Source organism: Mesoplodon mirus (assembly GCF_964341445.2).
Source record: "Mesoplodon mirus genome assembly, chromosome: 7".
NCBI lineage: Eukaryota > Metazoa > Chordata > Mammalia > Artiodactyla > Ziphiidae > Mesoplodon > Mesoplodon mirus.
The window spans coordinates 98,250,889-98,268,539 of NC_138983.1; the positions used below are offsets into that span (position 1 = coordinate 98,250,889).

Sequence of the window (17,651 nt, forward strand, 5' to 3'; positions counted from 1 at the left end):
GGGGGCAGGGGGGAGTTGGGAGTGGGGAGACTGACAACAAATAAGAGAAGAAAACTAAATAAATAGCATGTTAGAGGAGTGGTAAGATGAAGGGAAGAGCAATAGAGTGAGGTGTTTGTTTTGTTATTCATGTTTTTGGGGGGTGTTTTTTGTTTTTTTTTGTTTTTTTGGGTGGCATCATGGGGCTTGCAGGATCGACCAGGGATCGAACCGGGCAGTGAAAGCACCGAGTCCTAAACACTGGACCGCCAGGGAATTCCAAGACCGTTTTAAATAGGGTGATATTTGAGTAAAAATCTAAAGGAGCTGAAGGAGATCCCTGGGGGAAGTGCCCGGTAGGGAGAAGAAACAGTAACTGCAAAGGCCCTGAGGCAGAAATGTGCCTGGAGAGTTGAGCCTGACCCTCTCTGTTCCTCTGAAGTTACCACTCAGGGCCCCGGCCTCTGTGGTCACTCCTCATACATTCCTAAGGTCTTTCTGGTCGAAGGGAACTAACCCAGGCAGAACCTTCCAGGCTGACTGAGGGCCTGGAAAATATTTCTAGGCACAAGTGCTGGGAGGGCTCTGCGATTCAACTGCAGGTTTGAATAAGTCCTGAGGTTTTGCCAAGCTTTTAACAAATGCACAAGGAATTTGCAAGAATGCAACAAATTCATTCCTGGACCATGCTCCAGAGCTGCTTAATCAGAATCTCTGAGGTCTGTGCCAGGGATGTGCATTTCCAAGAGCCTCTAGGCATGTGGGAGCATCTTTACCATATATTCCATCCCATATCGATTTCCATGATTTTTCTCTCTTATATCTTCTTCTAATTGACTAGAGTGGAGTCTGCCATCTTTCATCTTTCTCAGATGAATATTTTGAGTTTGTCTTGGGGCACCTTGTCAGTCATTTCCTGGCAGGGAAATGAGGCATTCTGTAGGTAGTCAGCGGGGCTGTTCTTCTCCCAGACAGAAGGGGCTGATCTGAAAAGAGGTGACATGGGGTGAGGGGAGATAGTTGGCATTTGCATGTCTTCTCCACACGCTCCATCCCCCCAGCCCCGTGCCCATGGTGAGTGCGGGGGGGTTTCTTAAGGATCTGATCCAGGTCAACACTGGGGCCACCGTCTGACCTTGTAGGGACTCAGGTGATGTTTGTAGAAGTAAAGAACACATGAATGAATAAACGCGAGTTTTGACAGGGAAGGACAGGAACAGTAAGGTTGTGGGCTTGTAAATACCCCTTCCCTAGCACGTGGGAGAATCTTCCATTCTTTCAGAAGTGTTCCTTCCACCGCACCTATCTCCCATCTCCACCCCCATCCCCAGAAGTGATGGTCCCCCAGCTTACTCTGTTTTCTCCTCCACAACAGAGAGAACTAGAGATTCGGGTGGGACGGGGGGGACCAACCTCCAGGCTTCTCGTGGTTCAGCTCCATTACCCTCCCACGCCTGACCACCCCCTCCTCAACGCACCGAGCCTAGAGCTAAGGTCAGTAGGAAGGATTCTCGAGTCTGCTCCTTCCCCGCTGTAAGACTTGGAGCTACTTCTGTGAACACTGAGCCTGTTTCCCCATCCTGGAAACGGGGCTGGGGACCTCTAGGGGGCAGGTCCGGGAGGGTTCGCAGCGCTGCAGCGGGCTGTAATTGGCCGGGTGCTGCCAGCGCACCTCCCCCTCATCCTCGGGCGCCGCGCACGCCACGCCCCTCCCCAGCTCAGCCGTCAGAATGGCGTTGCCGTGGCGACGTTCGTACAAAGGCCGGGCGGGCGCGCGGGCTGCGGGCTGTCGCCTGGAGACTCCGCGGGAGGGCGGCAGGGCGGAGGTCAGGGCTTCTTGGCAGAGGACGAGGCGTGGGCTTCTTCCTCAGGCCAGGTGAGAGCGGCGCGCGAGGAGGCGGCGGGCGGAAACCTGGGCCGGAGGAGGCCAGCCCTGCGAGGTCAAGGGTGTTGGGATAGGCAGGGGACCCGGCGCCAGCCGAGTCCGAACTCTCTGATCCAGGCTCGGGTCGCCAGGAGCACCCCAGAAAAAGTGCCCCAACACCAGCCGTTCCTTCCTAAGTGCAGCCCCTACCTCGCCCCCCAAGGGAGGCGGCACGGGAGCTTTAAGCCTCTCCTGGGCACCAGCTCTTGGATGTCCTGTGGGTATAGCTGGGATTAAGAGAGGAACCCCTGTTTCCCCTGATTTATGGACAACACCCACCCAATGGTCAGAGACACACACACACACACACCCGCCCCTTACCTGAACTCCCCTTCTTTAAGGAACTTTGAGGCCACTGTAAACCTCAAAAGAAAGTTTGCTCCTATAGCCCAATTCTGAGCCATCCAAAGTGGTCGGGGGAACGCAGATGACTGAAGCCCTTTTGCTCTTTCCTGTGGCTGGTGCTCCATGGCACTGAGTAAGAACGAATTCACAGAGCTCCACACATTCAAATTACTTTGACAGTGTTTTCACGCAAGGAAGTGATGCACAGGGCAAAATGAAGGTGGAGAAATATTGTCCAATCCAAAAGCTAAAGAGATAGAATTTAGGTTTTCCAAGGAGTCATCTAAGCTAGATACTGACAGGAAAAATGAAAGGTAGTTACTATCAAAGCTTCCTAGCCAGCTGGCTGTACTGACTTGCTCTGAGGTGTCCTTTGTATTTTCATTCACTCAGCAAGTGTTTCCCAAGCACCTACTATGTGTCAGGTTCTGCCCCCCCGCCGCCCCCTACCCTGGAGAAGGGGTAATGCACAGAACTGGCAGGAACTGCAAAGGGTCTGACATTTGACCCTGTTTGAAAGTTAGTAAGTTAGCCTGCCCAGCTTATAGTTCCTGGCAGAAGATAAGAGACTCCTGGGCCAGAAACAAAGAACTTGATTACTCACAGCACAGCCGACATAACAGGCAGCAGAGCTGCAATATGCACATTGGTTCCTGTTGCCCTGAAAGTCCCTCGGGCTGGTGCAGAGCAGCCAGTGTGGATGCTGTGCGCACAGTGGGTCTGTGTCCCAGGTAAGGAACTCCAAACTCAGGAAACTGCAATCTTTGAAAGGGGCTGCTAGCAAACCTGCCCAACTTTTGCCCCAGAAGGAGCCGTTATCTTCATTAGAAACATTACCTGTATCCTCCCAAGCTGTTTGCCATACAAGCATCCTCGGAAAGTGAGTGCAGGACAAAATCTTTCAATGCCTTTGCTCTGAAGATGGGTACAAACACAACATACCCATGAAGAATTGCTTCTGAACAAAATGAACACAGTTCTGGTTTTCCAGGAACATATATCTTAGTGAAAGAGAAACCAACAGCAAGCATAACTAAAGAAAGGAACAAGAACATGTCAGAGAATGATAAGTACAAGGAAGGAAACACAGCAGGGGAAAACTAGCAGGGGAATAACATGACTGAGGGTGCCTTTAGCCAGAGTGGTCAGGTGGTTGCCCCGAGGGGGGACGTCTGAGCAGAGAGAAGACCCCAGCCTTGGGGACGTCTGGGGTGAGAGCTAAAAAACAAATATGTGCATAATCCAAGTTTAAGTTTTAGATTAGTGGCGTTTCCTGTGGTTTTCCTGCAGAAGAGACATTTCTTGGAAGTTTCCATTTTAGCTTAATTAGACTTGAATGTGTTGCGTGCTAACATGGTCCTCTGCAATTGAAGATTAATAACTGAAGGCAGCAGAGCATGGTTCTTTGGGAAGAGGAAATGTCTTTTCCCCTGTATACATGACAGCGAACTTAATCAAATGTATTTCTCATTATATGAAAGCATCAATATTTGTGGGACATCCACAGGCCTCAAAGTTTACAAATATAAACTATGCTGCTTATTTTTATTTCTCTTACCCCCAGGTAGGGTCTCGTCTTCCTTTCAGAGGATAGAATGCTGGTTTCAAGGACTTTCTTTTATTACATGTGCCAAGTGTCAGCAGACAGTGCAATTCCCCCACCCCTACTCTGCCCCACCAGCAGCAATGGAGGTTTGTACACTGTTTACATGCAAAGGCCCAGAGTTGTCACACACTTACTACTGTGTGACCTTAACTTCTCTGAGTCTCAGTTTCCTCATTTGTAAAGCGGGACAATACTGACACCTGCCTCGCAGGGTGGTTCTGAGGATGAAAAGAGGCCATGTGTGTAAAAGGATAGCCCAGTGCCTGGCACTTAGTAGGGATTCAGTGATGGAATGATGATGGAGATGTTGATGCAAAGCAGAGCCAGACAGGAGACCCTCTACGGTCAGACCTAGAGATTTTTGTTTTTATCCACAGTTTAACAACTTCACACTTCAGTGACCTTTCAGTTGAAAAGAGACTGTGGGGACTTTCCTGGTGGCTCAGCAGTTAAGAATCTGCCTGCCAATGCAGGGGACACGGGTTCGAGCCCTGGTCCAGGACGATCCCACATGCCTCGGAGCAACTAAGACAGTGCACCACAACTACTGAGCCTGCACTCTAGAGCCAGCGAGCCACAACTAGGGCCCTAGTGCTGCAACTACTGAGCCCACGTGCTTCAACTACTGAAGCCTGCACACCAGGAGCCCATGCTCCACAACAGGAGAAGCCACCACAATGAGAAGCCTGTGCACTGTGAGGAAGAGTAGCCTCCGCTCGCTGCACCTAGAGAAAGCCCGCATGCAGCAACGAAGACCCAACACAGCCCCCCCAAAAAAAAGGAAAAAAAAGAAAAGAGGCTATCTTTGACATGGCACTGAGATGGATCAGAATTCAAATATCATGTGAATTATCATCAACATCTTGGAACCAGCTGAAGTCACTGAAATTTTTATGTTTTAAAAAACATGTATATATGGGCTTCCCTGGTGGCACAGTGGTTGAGAGTCCGCCTGCCGATACAGGGGACACGGGTTCGTGCCCCGGTCTTGGAGGATCCCACGTGCTGCGGAGCGGCTGGGCCCGTGAGCCATGGCCTCTGAGCCTGTGCGTCCGGAGCCTGTGCTCCGCAACGGGAGAGGCCACAACAGTGAGAGGCACGCGTAACGCAAAAAAAAAAAATAATTAAAATAAATAAATAAATAAATAAATAAAAATAAAAAACATGTATAGGGCTTCCCTGGTGGCGCAGTGGTTGAGAATCTGCCTGCTAATACAGAGGACATGGGTTCGAGCCCTGGTCTGGGAAGATCCCATGTGCCGCGGAACAGCTAGGCCCGCGAGCCTCAACTACTAAGCCTGCGCATCTGGAGCCTGTGCTCCACAACATGAGAGGCTGCGATAGTGAGAGGCCCGTGCACCGTGATGAAGAGTGGCCCCCGCTTGCCACAACTAGAGAAAGCCCTCGCACAGAAACGAAGACCCAACACAGCCAAAAATAAATAAATAAAATTTAAAAACATGTATAGGGTTTACTTTGAAATGCATTAAAATATAAAATGTATAGATGGGTAGATATGTGATAAAGCAAATAGAACAAAATGTTGATTGTAGAATCTGGGTGGTGGTTCTATAGAAGTTCACCATCCACTTCTTTCAACTTTTCTGTGTGTTTGACATTTTGCTAATAAAATGCCAGGAAAAGATACGTACAGAGTCTTGACCGTACAGCCAAGCTATAATCTTGATATTTTGTCTTTGGAAATCATTTTTTTTTTCAACCTAAATATATGAAGGAATGCGGTGACTTAAAAAGAAAGTATCTTCTAATTCCCATTTCCTTGATGACTGACTCTTCCACACTTTAAGAAGCTCTGTAGAAGTTGGGGTTTCTTGAGTCAAAGTTCAGAAGCCCAAGATTAATAACAGTCACAATCACAGTAGGACAAATGGGTGTTTAGTGTAGCAATCACCATTCTAGATGCTTCACATTTAATCCTCACAAAACTCTTTGGGATACAGAGTATCATTACCCGCATTTTACAGATGAGGAAACAGAGGCATAGAGAGAGAATAAGTAACTCACTCAGAGTCACAGAGCTAGTAAGTGGTGGGTTAGTAACACTGAGTATTTGATTCTGTCAGATAACTAACCCCAAACTAAGCTTAATGGGAGGTGGAGAGCGGTTATCAGTGGAATTCAGATTTGTTTGGTTTTTTTTTTTTGCTATTGCTTGTTTGTGCTCTGAGTTACATAAAGGATGTCCTCTTGTGATCAGAAGCAAGCTCATCTATGCCGGCTATCACTGTTAAAAGGACAGTCTTAAAAATGTGCGGAATTATCATTGTGATCATTGTTAAATCCAGCTATCCACTCCTACCTCTGCTGACTTCTCCTGTGGACATTATGGTGTATTCCATTCATTCTAAATATGACATTGAATAATTAGAGGACTGTATTTTTCTAACAAAATTGTTTTCTGAAAACCTTTTATAGGGAAAGCAGAGAATATGAAAGCCTACCTAAAGAGTACAGAAGGCTATTTTGTCCTGAATAAAAGCACTACGATTGGAAGGCATGAAAATTCAGACCTTGTTTTAGAGGTAAGACCTCTTCCTAGCCAGTCCCCGACCCTCCCTACCTCTCACACCACCAAAAGTCCTTACTGTTCTGTGGACTCCAGTCTCTTGTAAAGCACAGCCTCTGGCTAACAGTCCCAGCCTTCCTCGGTGTGCCACCAATAACCAATCCCGGCATGTGCTGGGTCTCCCTGGCACATGTGGTAAGAATGAGCACAGTGCAAAGTGCGATGGGCCCTGTGTCCTTTGCTGACTGTGTGTGCAGTGTCCCACCCTGATGGCGTGGTTTGGAAGGTGGGCTTAGAGCTGATGCTTGACCTTCACCTGCTCCGCGTGTGGCAGCCACGGCCACCTGAAGTGCCCAGCTTGAGCAATTGCCTCTCGCCCTTTCCAGAGCTTCTGGAGACTATGGGCCCCTCAGAGCCCTCCCCCGCCCACGTACCTCCAAGTAGTAAATCAGGGTAAGCCCTGCACATGGCCTCAGCGCTCTCTCACTTCATTTCATTCCATTCTCTGAATTAGCTGTGGCTTGGTCCACAGTCCCAGCTCATTGACAGCCAAGGAAGTTGGAAGAAATTGTAAGTAAGGAATTATAAAAACAGTGGCTTTGAGCCTTTTAACATTTTGAAAGGGATTAAAATATTGAAGCAGAAAGAGAAATGCAATGGAATCCCTTTAGGACTGTGAAAGGCAGACCACTCTCAGACTTCACTCAACAGAGTTTTTTAAACTTTATTTTGAAATAATTATAGATGCACAAATGGTAGAGAGAATGGCACGAAGCATGTGTGGAGTCCTGTGCCATTTTACCACGTGTGGATTTGGGTGTGGCCATCAGGATATAGGAGTATTCCATCATCAGAGATGTCCTTTGTGATGCTCCTTTTATAGTCACAATTCCTCCTCCCACCGTCGTCCCCACGCTCCGAAAACCACTAATCTGTTCTCCGTCTCTATAATTTTCATCATTGATCTATGACCTTTGCGATTGATTTTTTTTTTTTTTTTTTAGTCATTGTAATGCCCTTGACATCCATTTAGGTTATTAGCTTGTTCTTTTATTGCTGAGTAATAGTCCACGGTATGGACGTATCACCTATGTTTAACCATTCACTTTTTGAAGGACATTTTGTTTCCATTTGGGGCTATTACAAATAAATGTACCATAAACATTTGTATACAGGTTTTTGTGTGAGCATAAGTTTTTATTTCTCTGTGATAAATGCTCAGGAGTATGATTGCATGGATTAACATATGTGTTTATGTATATTCGGTTCGTAAAGAAACTGCCAGGCTTATCCAGCATGGCTGTACCATTTTTCATTTCCACCAGCAATGTATGAGACACATCCTCACCAGCAATTAGCATAAACACTGTTTTTCATTTTAGCTGTTTTAGTAAGTGTGTAGTGGTATCTCATCATAGTCTTAACTTGCATTTCCCAAATCGATAGTGATGTTAAATGTCTTTTCATGTACGTGTTTGCCTTCTGCATATCCTCTTCAGTGAAATATCTCTTCATATCTTTTAAGTGTCTCTAATCGAATTGTTAATTTTTTTACCATTGAGTTTTGAGAATTCTTTATGTATTTTAGATATGAGTCCCTTGTCAGATAGATGGTTTGCAAATATTTTCTCCCATCCGTAGCTTGTCTTCTCATTCTCTTAGCAGAGTATTTCACAGAGCAAAAGCTTTAACTTTTGATGAAGTCCAGGTAGTTATTTTTTCTTTTATAGATCATGCTTTTAGTGTCATGTCTAAGAACATGCCACAAGGTCCCTGACCCTGAGGATTTTCTCTTATGTTTTCTTCTAAGTGTTTTATAGTTTTATGTTTAAATCTATGAACCATTTTGGGTTCACTGTCGTTTATGATGTGAGATTTAGGTCAAAGTTCATTTTTCTTCCATGTGGATATTTAGTTGTTCCAGAACCATTTGTTGAAAAGACTATCCTTTCTCCATTGAATTGCTTTTGCAAGTTTGTCAAAAATAATCTGGCCATACTTTCTATGGGGGCTACTTCTTAGTTCCCTATTATGTTTCATGGATCTATTTGTCATAATGGATCTACCATTATGAGATAGCCTTGATTACTGTCGCTATGTAAGTCCTAAATCAGGTAGAGTGATTCCTCTCACTTTTCTTTAAAAAAAATTTTTAACCTATTCTAGTTCCTTTGCCTTTCCATTTACATTTTAGTGTAAGCCTGTCTGTATATACAAAATATCATGCTGTAATTTTGATTGGAATTGTGTTTAATCCTATATAACAATGTGAGAATAATTGATATACTCGTACATTGTCTTCCAATTCATGATCATGGTATATTTCTCCATTTATTCAGTGTCTCTCATGAGTGTTTTGTAGTTTTCAGCATACGAGTCCTGAACATGTTTTGTTAGATTTACACTTAAGTATATCTCTCTTTTTTTTTTTTTTTGAGTGATTGTAAATGGTATTATATTTTTAATTTTGGTGTCCACATGTTCATTGACAGTATATAGAAATACAGTTGATTTTTGTATGCTTCTTGGTATCTTGCAACCTTAACTGCACTTTCTTATATAAGGGCTTTTGTAGATTTCTTGGGATTTTATACATAAACAATCATGTCATCTGCAAATAAGAACAATTTTATTTCTCCTTTCAGAAAAGGAGATGTGAATGCCTTGAATCTTCTTTTCCTTGCTTTATTTCCCTGGTTAAGACTTCCAGGACTCTGCTGAACAAAAGCAGTTTATAAATCCTTATATTCGCTTGTTCCTAACCTTAGGGGAAAGCAGTTACTCTTTCACCGTTAAGTAGGAGGTTAGCTGTAGGGTTTTATACATGTTCTTACCAAGTGAGAAATTTCCCCCTTTATTCCTAGTTTTCTGAGAATGTTTATTGTAAACGCAACAGATTTAAAGATAACTCCATGAACCTCCCCGTGAGATTCTCCTCCATGATATGGTCTCCCTTCAAGGACACAGAACATCTGTGCAGTGTGCAAAGTGGGAGGAAAAAGAAGAAGAAGAAGAACTGTAGTTTCTTCTTTATCCTAACAAGGCATAGATTTGGGGTACTTTATTTCCTGTCTGGCTAAAGTAGAGACAGAGATCTCTGTTTTGAACCGGCCTATGATATTAGAAAACTGTAGTAATTTTTAAAAGCACAGGCTTTGGAGATAGACAGACCTGGGTTTGAATCTCATTAGGCTACTTTGTGGCTGAGTGACTTCAACCAAATTACTTAATCACTCTGAGCTCCTTTTCCCTGTCTGTAAACCTCTTACCTCACAGGGTTATTCTGAGGATTAAGTGAGAAATGCATATAAAGAGCCTGGCATGTGGTGGTCAGTGAATGTCACAATGATCATTATTATGGTCTCATAAAACAGAGATTGAGAAGAATCCTCAGAGGTGCACAGGGTTGAGATGAGGATCCACTGACATTAATAAGCCATTTGGAAAAGGGAACTAATGAGGACAGTTATTAACTAGACAGAAATTGAGTTGCATTCATTGTATATAAATAATTGACTGCTTACTGCTCCTCGGACTTAGCTTAAGAAATACGTCACTAGGCTTCCCTGGTGGCGAAGTGGTTGAGAGTCCACCTGCCGATGCAAGGGACACGGGTTCGTGCCCGGTCCGGGAATATCCCACATGCCGCGGAGCGGCTGGGCCCATGAGCCATGGCCGCTGAGCCAGCGTGTCCGGAGCCTGAGCTCTGCAACGGGAGAGGCCACAACAGTGAGAGGCCCGCGTACCGCAAAAAAAAAAAAAAAAAAAAAAAAAAAAAAAAAATTCAGGGATTTATATTACTAAAAAGTCATCATTGCATTTACCCAGAGGTTACATCTAACAAATAAAAAAGATTGTTTTATTTGCCTGGATCAATCCTAAAGAATAGGCAGTCATGCTTCTAAAGATTTCTACTCATCAGCAAGGCTGACGTTGTTTTGACTATTGGTATCCTAGTATTTCGACATCATTTACTCTTTCCGATAATGGAAGGTAGTTACATGCTTCTTGTTTTTAAAAATTGGGAGAAAGGAAAATATAAGGAAGAAAATAAAAGTCACTTGTAATCATTTGGCTCAGGGAAAAATCAATATTGATATTTGCAGGGTTTTACCCTCCAGACTTTTTTCTATATCCTGTAAGGAGTTTGGTTCCCTAAGGCAATAGGAAGCCTGTTTATAGCCAGGCTAGTGAGAACTGTTTATAGTCAACAGTGATAACTGTTGCTATCACTCATTCATTGCACAGTATTTACCCAGAGCCTCAGCACCGAGCCTAGTCTAGGGGTACAGTGATGGCAGAACTGGACATGGTCCCTGCCATCAGGAAGCTGCCAGGAGAGAGAGAAATAAGTCAAATGATCCCACAAAGGTGTGACTAATTCCATTCCAACATTGGGGCTGTAAAGGAAAGGAATATGGAAGACAAGGAGGACTTAACTAGACAATAGGAGAAGGGAATGGCATGTGCAAGGGCCCTGGGGTGGAAGAGCATATTGTGAATCCAAGGGACTGAGAGAAAACCAGGGCGTCCAGAAGTCAGAGTGGGAAGGAGGAGGGCTAAGGGACAAGTCGGCCTCCTTCATGTCACCATAAGGGTTTTGATCTTTATCTGAAAAGCAGTGGGAAGAAGGCTTGAAGGATTGTAAACAAGGGGGAGACCTGCCAGTGAACATCCCAGCTGCTGTGTGCAGGCGAGCCATCAGGAGCTCTATTCACAATCTCCCCTCTCCCATTTTACATGGCTCAAAAGCCTCAGCCTTGCTCATTTCACAGCTAAACCTTGCAAGTTATAATTTATATGATTTGATGTGCCTTGTAAACTGTAATCTTTAGAGTTGGATGTGGCTGTTATTTAAACTCTGCTGAGAAAGGGACTCAGTTCTTCCAGAATGAAGAAACACCAAAGCCAGTGGTTGTTGGATTTTCCGTATGTTTAAGAGTGGTTGTTCAACATGAACTCCTAGGCATTCTGACCCAGTGGGTTTGGGGTAAGGCCCAGTAATCTTCACATTATATGCTCCCCAGGTTCAGGTGGGGGGAATGGAGTCCCCTGGAGTTGGCTCCAGGACTACACTTTGAGAACCCCACCATCAGTGCTCCCTCCCTCTCCCTTCTTGATCAGCAGAGCTCCTGCTTGTGTGTGTGTGTGTGTGTATGTGTGTGTGTGTGTATTCTTTCAATAAACTTTGTTTTGAGGAAAAGAGAAGCGAAGGGTAAACAATGAAGGGCTGACTGACCCTACCCCTCCCCAGGGACTCCCCCAGTCCCACCCTGGGGAAGTCCCAGGATCCCTAGAAGACTGAGCTCTAGGACAGCCCAAGTCAGTGCAGGGCTGCAGCTACAAGGGTGGAGATTGAAGAGAAAAAGAAAGAACAGACATGACAGGGGGATGAAATGCTGGTGTCCACCCCTCACCCTCGGTGATCAGTGTCCTGCCAGCCATCTCCTTTCTCATGGGTGGAGCCATCTCTCCAGCCTGTGTCAGCCCTTCTAGCGTGGGATCTGAGGGTCGTGAAGCCAGACTGATCTCATACACACACACCAGATCCCATCCAGCCGGATGACTCTCGTCCCTTTTCCTGGCCCCTGCCAGTTCTGGGCTGCCTCTCAGGAAAGAACCAGAGCCTACACCATAATCTTGTTTATTATTATTAAACAAGGCTGCTGGGATTCTCCTATTATTTGCATCATTTCACGGACGTGCAGGTATGTCTGCTCTGTCAAAGGACACATACAGCTGTAACTCTGATGGGCATGGCCAAATTGTCCACCAGAGGTTTCCGGATGTGGTGTCCTGCCAGCAGTGGACGCCCGTCTCCCACTCCCTCCCCAGCCTAGGGTGCTGACCCCCCATTGGATCTTCACTGATCTACGGGGTGAAGTATGGTACCTGTGTCATTTTAATTCACATTTCTGTTATTCTAAGCGAACACCTGCATTTTGAGACATAAGGTGACAGGTGGACTCTCTGTGGGGAAATCCACGGACTGAAACAGGCCTGGGAGGGTGCACTTGCTGGCTCCCCATCTGCATCGCACTTGTCCTCCTGCCTGGGTCGTGCTCCCATCCTCCCCCCTCACCCCCACCTCACCCCTGGCTTCTCCACAAGTGCCTCTTGCTCTGGGGGTTCACCTGTTTGGTCTCACCAGTCCTCAGGGAATGTTTTGTCCCCTGTTTGGGAACTGGCGGCTGATTTCATTGGTCAGTACCCAGCACAGCAATTGATGGGACTAGTTTCTCACCAGCAGGTGGAGGGCTTCCAAGAGGAAAAAGTTCAGAGGAAAGGGCTAGATCGTGATCTCATTTTTCTCATTTTTTTTTATTGTGGTAAGATATGCATAACATAAAATTTACCATCTTAACCACTTTTATTAAGTGTGCAGTTCAGTGGCATTAAATATATTCACACTGTTGTGCAGCCATCACCCCCATCCATCTCCAGAACTCTTTGAATCTTGCAGAACTGAAACTGCACCCATGAAACAACAACTCCCCTTGTCCCCCCATCCCAGCCCCCAGCAACCACCGTTCTGCTTTCTGTCTCTATGACCTTGGCTACTCTGGGTATCTCATATAAGTAGAATCATAACAGTATTTGTCTTTTCATGACTGGCTTCTTTCACTGAGTATAATATCCTTTCACTGAGTATAATGTCCATGTTCATCCAGGCTGTAGCATGTGTCCGAATTTCCTTCCTTTTTTAAGGCTGAATAATATTCCATTGTGTGGATTCACCACATTTTGTTTATTCATTCATCTACTGATGGACACTTGGGTTGTTTCCACCTTTTGGCTGTTGCAAACAATGCTATGAACATGGGTGTATAAATATCTCTTCAAGGCCCTGCTTTCAGTTCTTTGGGATATATACCCAAAAGTAGACTTGCTGGATCATATGATAAGTTTATTTTTAATTGTTTGAGGAACTGCCATGCTGTTTTCTATAGTGGCGGCACCAAGTTACATTCTCACAACAGGGCACAAGGGTTCCACTTTCCCTGCGTCCTCACCAACACTTGTTATTTCCCTTTTTTTTTTTTTATAGTAGCCATTCTGATGGATGTGAGATGAAAGAAAGATCATAATCTTTTTTTTTTTTTTTTTTTTTTTGCATTACGCGGGCCTCTCACTGTTGTGGCCTCTCCCGTTGCGGAGCACAGGCTCTGGAAGCGCAGGCCCAGCAGCCATGGCTCACGGGCCCAGCCACTCCGCGGCATGTGGGATCCTCCCGGACAGGGGCACGAACCCGCGTCCCCTGAATCGGCAGGCGGACTCTCAACCACTGCGCCACCAGGGAAGCCCCCATAATCTTTTGAATAGCATACATAATACAAACAGCTACAGCATACATTTATGGACTACTTACTGCATCTCACATGGCTTTATACATCATCTATGTATGTTCTGTATATATATTTATAGAATTATATCCACAAAACAAATCCTGTGCGGGTGAGAACTACTATTATCATTATTATCCTCATTTGATGACATGGACATGGGACTCAGAAAGGTTAAGGAACTGGCCCAAATCACACAGCTAGACGGGGGAGGTGGGGCTGAGTTTCAGACTCAGCTGACTCAACCTTCTAAAAACAAAAGCTTCACTTTTTGAGTGTAAATTTAGCTTTGGGAACATCTAATATCTAAATTGGAAATTCTCAGTTAACTGAGATAACAAGATAATTGACTAAGCTAGGGAAATTCCACCCTGTGGAATGGAGAATGGGGGTTGTCAGTGAAATGTGAGATCAATGTTCTCGTGATCCTCATTCATGCAACAGACTGAGGTGGTGCCATCTGGGGGGGATTTGGGTAAAGAGGAAACGTTGACCTGGTGCTTTCCCAGGAAGAGGAGCATTGGGGCTGTTAAGTGGGGGCCCAGCAAGAAACACCACTTATCTCTCCAATCCAGCCAGAGTAAGTCCTCTGCTTATAAGGACTGGTGGAGTTCAATTAGTCCCACCTGGATAACCCAGGATAGTCTCCCACTTTTTAAAAAATTTTTAAAAAGTTTTTGGCTGGGTTTGGTCTCCGTTGCTGAGCACAGGCTTTCTCTAGTTGCAGTGAGCGAGGGTTACTCTTTGTTGCGGTGCACGGGCTTCTCACTGCAGTGGCTTCTCTTGTTGTGGAGCACGGGCTCTAGGCACGCGGATTCAGTAGTTGTGGCACGTGGGCTCAGTAGTTGTGGCTCGTGGGCTCTGGAGCGCAGGTTCGGTAGTTGTGGCACACGGGCTTCGTTGCTCCATGGCATGTGGGATCTTCCCGGACCAGGGCTCGAACCCGTGTCTCTTGCATTGGGAGGCGGATTCTTAACCACTGCAACACCAGGGAAGTCCTTAGTCTCCCTCTTTTAAGAGCACTGATTAGTAACCTTGACATCATCACAGTCCCTTTGGCCATGTCATGGAGCATATTCCCAGGTTCTGGGGATCAGGGCATGGGCATCTTTGGGAGACCATTCTGCCCACCACATTAATACTACCACCTGACTGGACCGTTGCTTTGGGACTGGTCTGAGAGCTTTCTGGAAGAATCAGTAGGATCAATGCCACAGGCCACGGAGAAAGATGGCTGGATGAGCTGGCAGGTGATAATCCCGTTACCAAGAGGGCAGGAAGCAGGACTGGTTGAGTGAGCACCTCAACATCCCGGAAGCGGCCAGGCAGTTTGGGGCCTTGAGATGAACCAGGGGTTGGAAATACACACCTGCGAATCGAGGGGGTGGCACAGTGGCCCCAGCTCATGGACAGAGTGCAGAGGAAACGGACATCTGAGGGGAGAGGAGACCGGCGTGGAGACCTGGAAGCAGTCAGAGAGGTGAGGGAGCGCTGCTGCCAGGCTGAGGGTATTCATCACAGAGACAGCTTGCTTTGTGCCAGGTACTGTTCTGGGCACTTTCGAGTGTATTAACTCATTTCATCCTTAGGAGGTTAGTGTTGTTTGCCCCACTTTACAGATGAGGGTGTTGAGGCACAGATAGGCTGAGTATCCTGCCTGAGGTCACAGAGGGAGGCTGGGGCACTGGGCACCACGCTCGGGCAGTCTGATTTCAGGACCAGCCTCTCCTGAGGCCTTGCCGGTCCACAGGGCTCTCCCGGGGAGACCGGGGAGGAAGGATCCAGCTGACGGGGAAGCAGAGAAGCTTCTTCTTTCCTTCCAATCCCAGACCCGTCGTCTCACCAGCGCCTGGCCGTTTCCTCATATCCTTATTCTTTTGAAAACCCCATTTTTTTTTTACTATTTCTGCACTACATCCCTTTCTGGAGGCAGTGGGGGGATGGGGCTGGGGGATGGGATAGCCTAGAACCAAAAGGTTAAAAGAAATAGATAAAACACACACACACACACACACACAAACACACACACACAAGTTAATTTCAAAAATGTTATCCCACTCCTTTGAACATGTCACCAAGCAGTACCTTTTGTCGATCCTACGAAGCCCAGCTTATCAAACTCATTTTTGCTGCTCAGGGAGCAACCAAAGAGAAGCAAAGAACCGTGCCCCAGGCTGCACAGCTGGAAGGTAGCAGAGGTGGGACTTGAACTCAAGGCTTTCTAACTCGAGAGCCCATCCTCTTGCTCATAATAGAGAACATTTCCCATTTGCCCTATGTTGTCTTCTAAGTGCTTTAGTATGTATTATATCATTTATACGTCACCAGTAACTTATAAGACTGTCCTTTTGTTACCTTACAGATGAGGAAGCTGAGGTATCACTTGCCCAAGGTCACCCTGCTAGGAAGTAGGAGAGCTGGGCTCGAGCCCAGTCTAGTAACCACCACGTTGCCCTGCTCCCCCAACCCCTGAACCACCAGGCCACGTGCCTCTCTCTGACAACTGTGTCACATGTCACAGGGAGGCCGAGAGCCCGAAGAGGCCCCCGAGGGCAATGGCAGTGGGTTGAGGACCCAGCGGGAGAGGAACCTCTTGAAGCCATTTGACAATAAAGGAAAGGAAGGGGGAAGGGGCGGTGTTTCCAGGCCAAGGCGGTGGTGAGCACGTTCACAGGTTAGACGGAAGTTACACTGTCAAGGTGAGGATGCAGAAGAGGAGATGGTTGAGGAGAGGGACCAGACCAGGGTGGGATGAAGGCAGGACCACCCGGAGGCCCTTGGCAGCTAGGAGAAGTCTTGAAGGTCCCATCTAGGAGCTTCTCCATGCCTGGGAAGTCCAGGTCCTGGCAGGGAGCTGAAGGCACATTCACAGGGGTGTGGAGTGATGGAGAGGAGTTTCCTGAAGGGACTCCATAGGGAGTGGGCAGGGCTCAGAGAAACCACAAAGGATAGTGCAGGGCCCAGAGCTAGTATGAGTGAGGACTGTTCCCACCCCCAGAGCTGAGGGGTGAGGGGCAGGGGCATTTCCTGGGTCCCGGAGACCCCGAGGGCTGGGTAGAGTCCCTCTGAGGAAAGCTGTGTGGCCCCACAGAAAGGAAGCCAGGGGAGTAAGTACCCCAACCTCTCTCCTCCCTGCTCTGATCTCTAACCCCCCATTGGCCAAACCCAACAAGAAACCAGACACAAGGAGCCCATCAGCCCATGGATGTAGCTGCACAGGTGGGCCTGTTGGGCAGAGGGCACCGTGTAAAGGGATGGAGGAGGGTCGGGAGAAGCAGACGGAGAATGCTGGCAGGTGCAGGAGGTGAAGACCTAGGAGGCTGTTGTCAAAGTAGAATGAAAAGCCTGAGAGCAGGGACCTGCTGGCTGGGGGGCCCAAAGGGCACTGGGCCAGCCTCAGGACAGAAGTGTGAGGGTGGCAGGAGGGTTTGGGGGCCGGGATGGACTTGAAGGAGCTGGTGAGCTTGAGCAGGGCCCAGGCTGGGTGAGCGTAGGGCATTACCCATAGGGAGCAAACAGGGAGCAAAGGCTACGTGACTCAAGGAGAGGACGAGACAGAGGATAAGGAAGGCCGGGAGCGCAAGGTTATGGTCTGAGATGGGGCTTCCCAGTGCCAGGTGATGCAAGGTTGAAACCTAGCTCCAAAGGACGGTTCCAGGTACACGTTGAACCTCAGCGACAATGTCAGCGAACCTCAGGGCAACGTCATAACTAAGTCAGCTTCCCGAGGAGGCTTCCTTAAAGCACAGGGGTCATCAGAGCAGATGGTCATTGTTAATAGAAGTTTAAACGTCTCAATATTTTATGGACTCACTATATACTTTTTAAAGACATTTTCAATGCAGGAGCCTTAAAAAATGCCCTTGTTTTGTATATTAGGTCCTGCCTGTCTCCTCTCTCATTATTAAATCACTCTCTACTCTGAAA

General features: G+C 46.8%; 1 protein-coding gene across 1 annotated transcript in view; it reads left to right on the forward strand.

Moving 5' to 3' along the window:
• Window positions 1-1,808: 1,808 nt before the first annotated feature.
• LOC309808896 (forkhead-associated domain-containing protein 1-like) overlaps window positions 1,809-17,651 on the forward strand; it is a gene marked incomplete at its 3' end in the record, with an annotated part of 83,687 nt that continues 67,844 nt past the window's right edge. Inside the window, exons 1-2 of the mRNA XM_082629467.1 lie at window positions 1,809-1,855; window positions 6,291-6,397. Coding sequence (XP_082485593.1) covers window positions 6,305-6,397 — 93 coding nt within the window. The 5' untranslated portion in view covers window positions 1,809-1,855; window positions 6,291-6,304. The remainder of the gene's footprint in view (window positions 1,856-6,290; window positions 6,398-17,651) is intronic.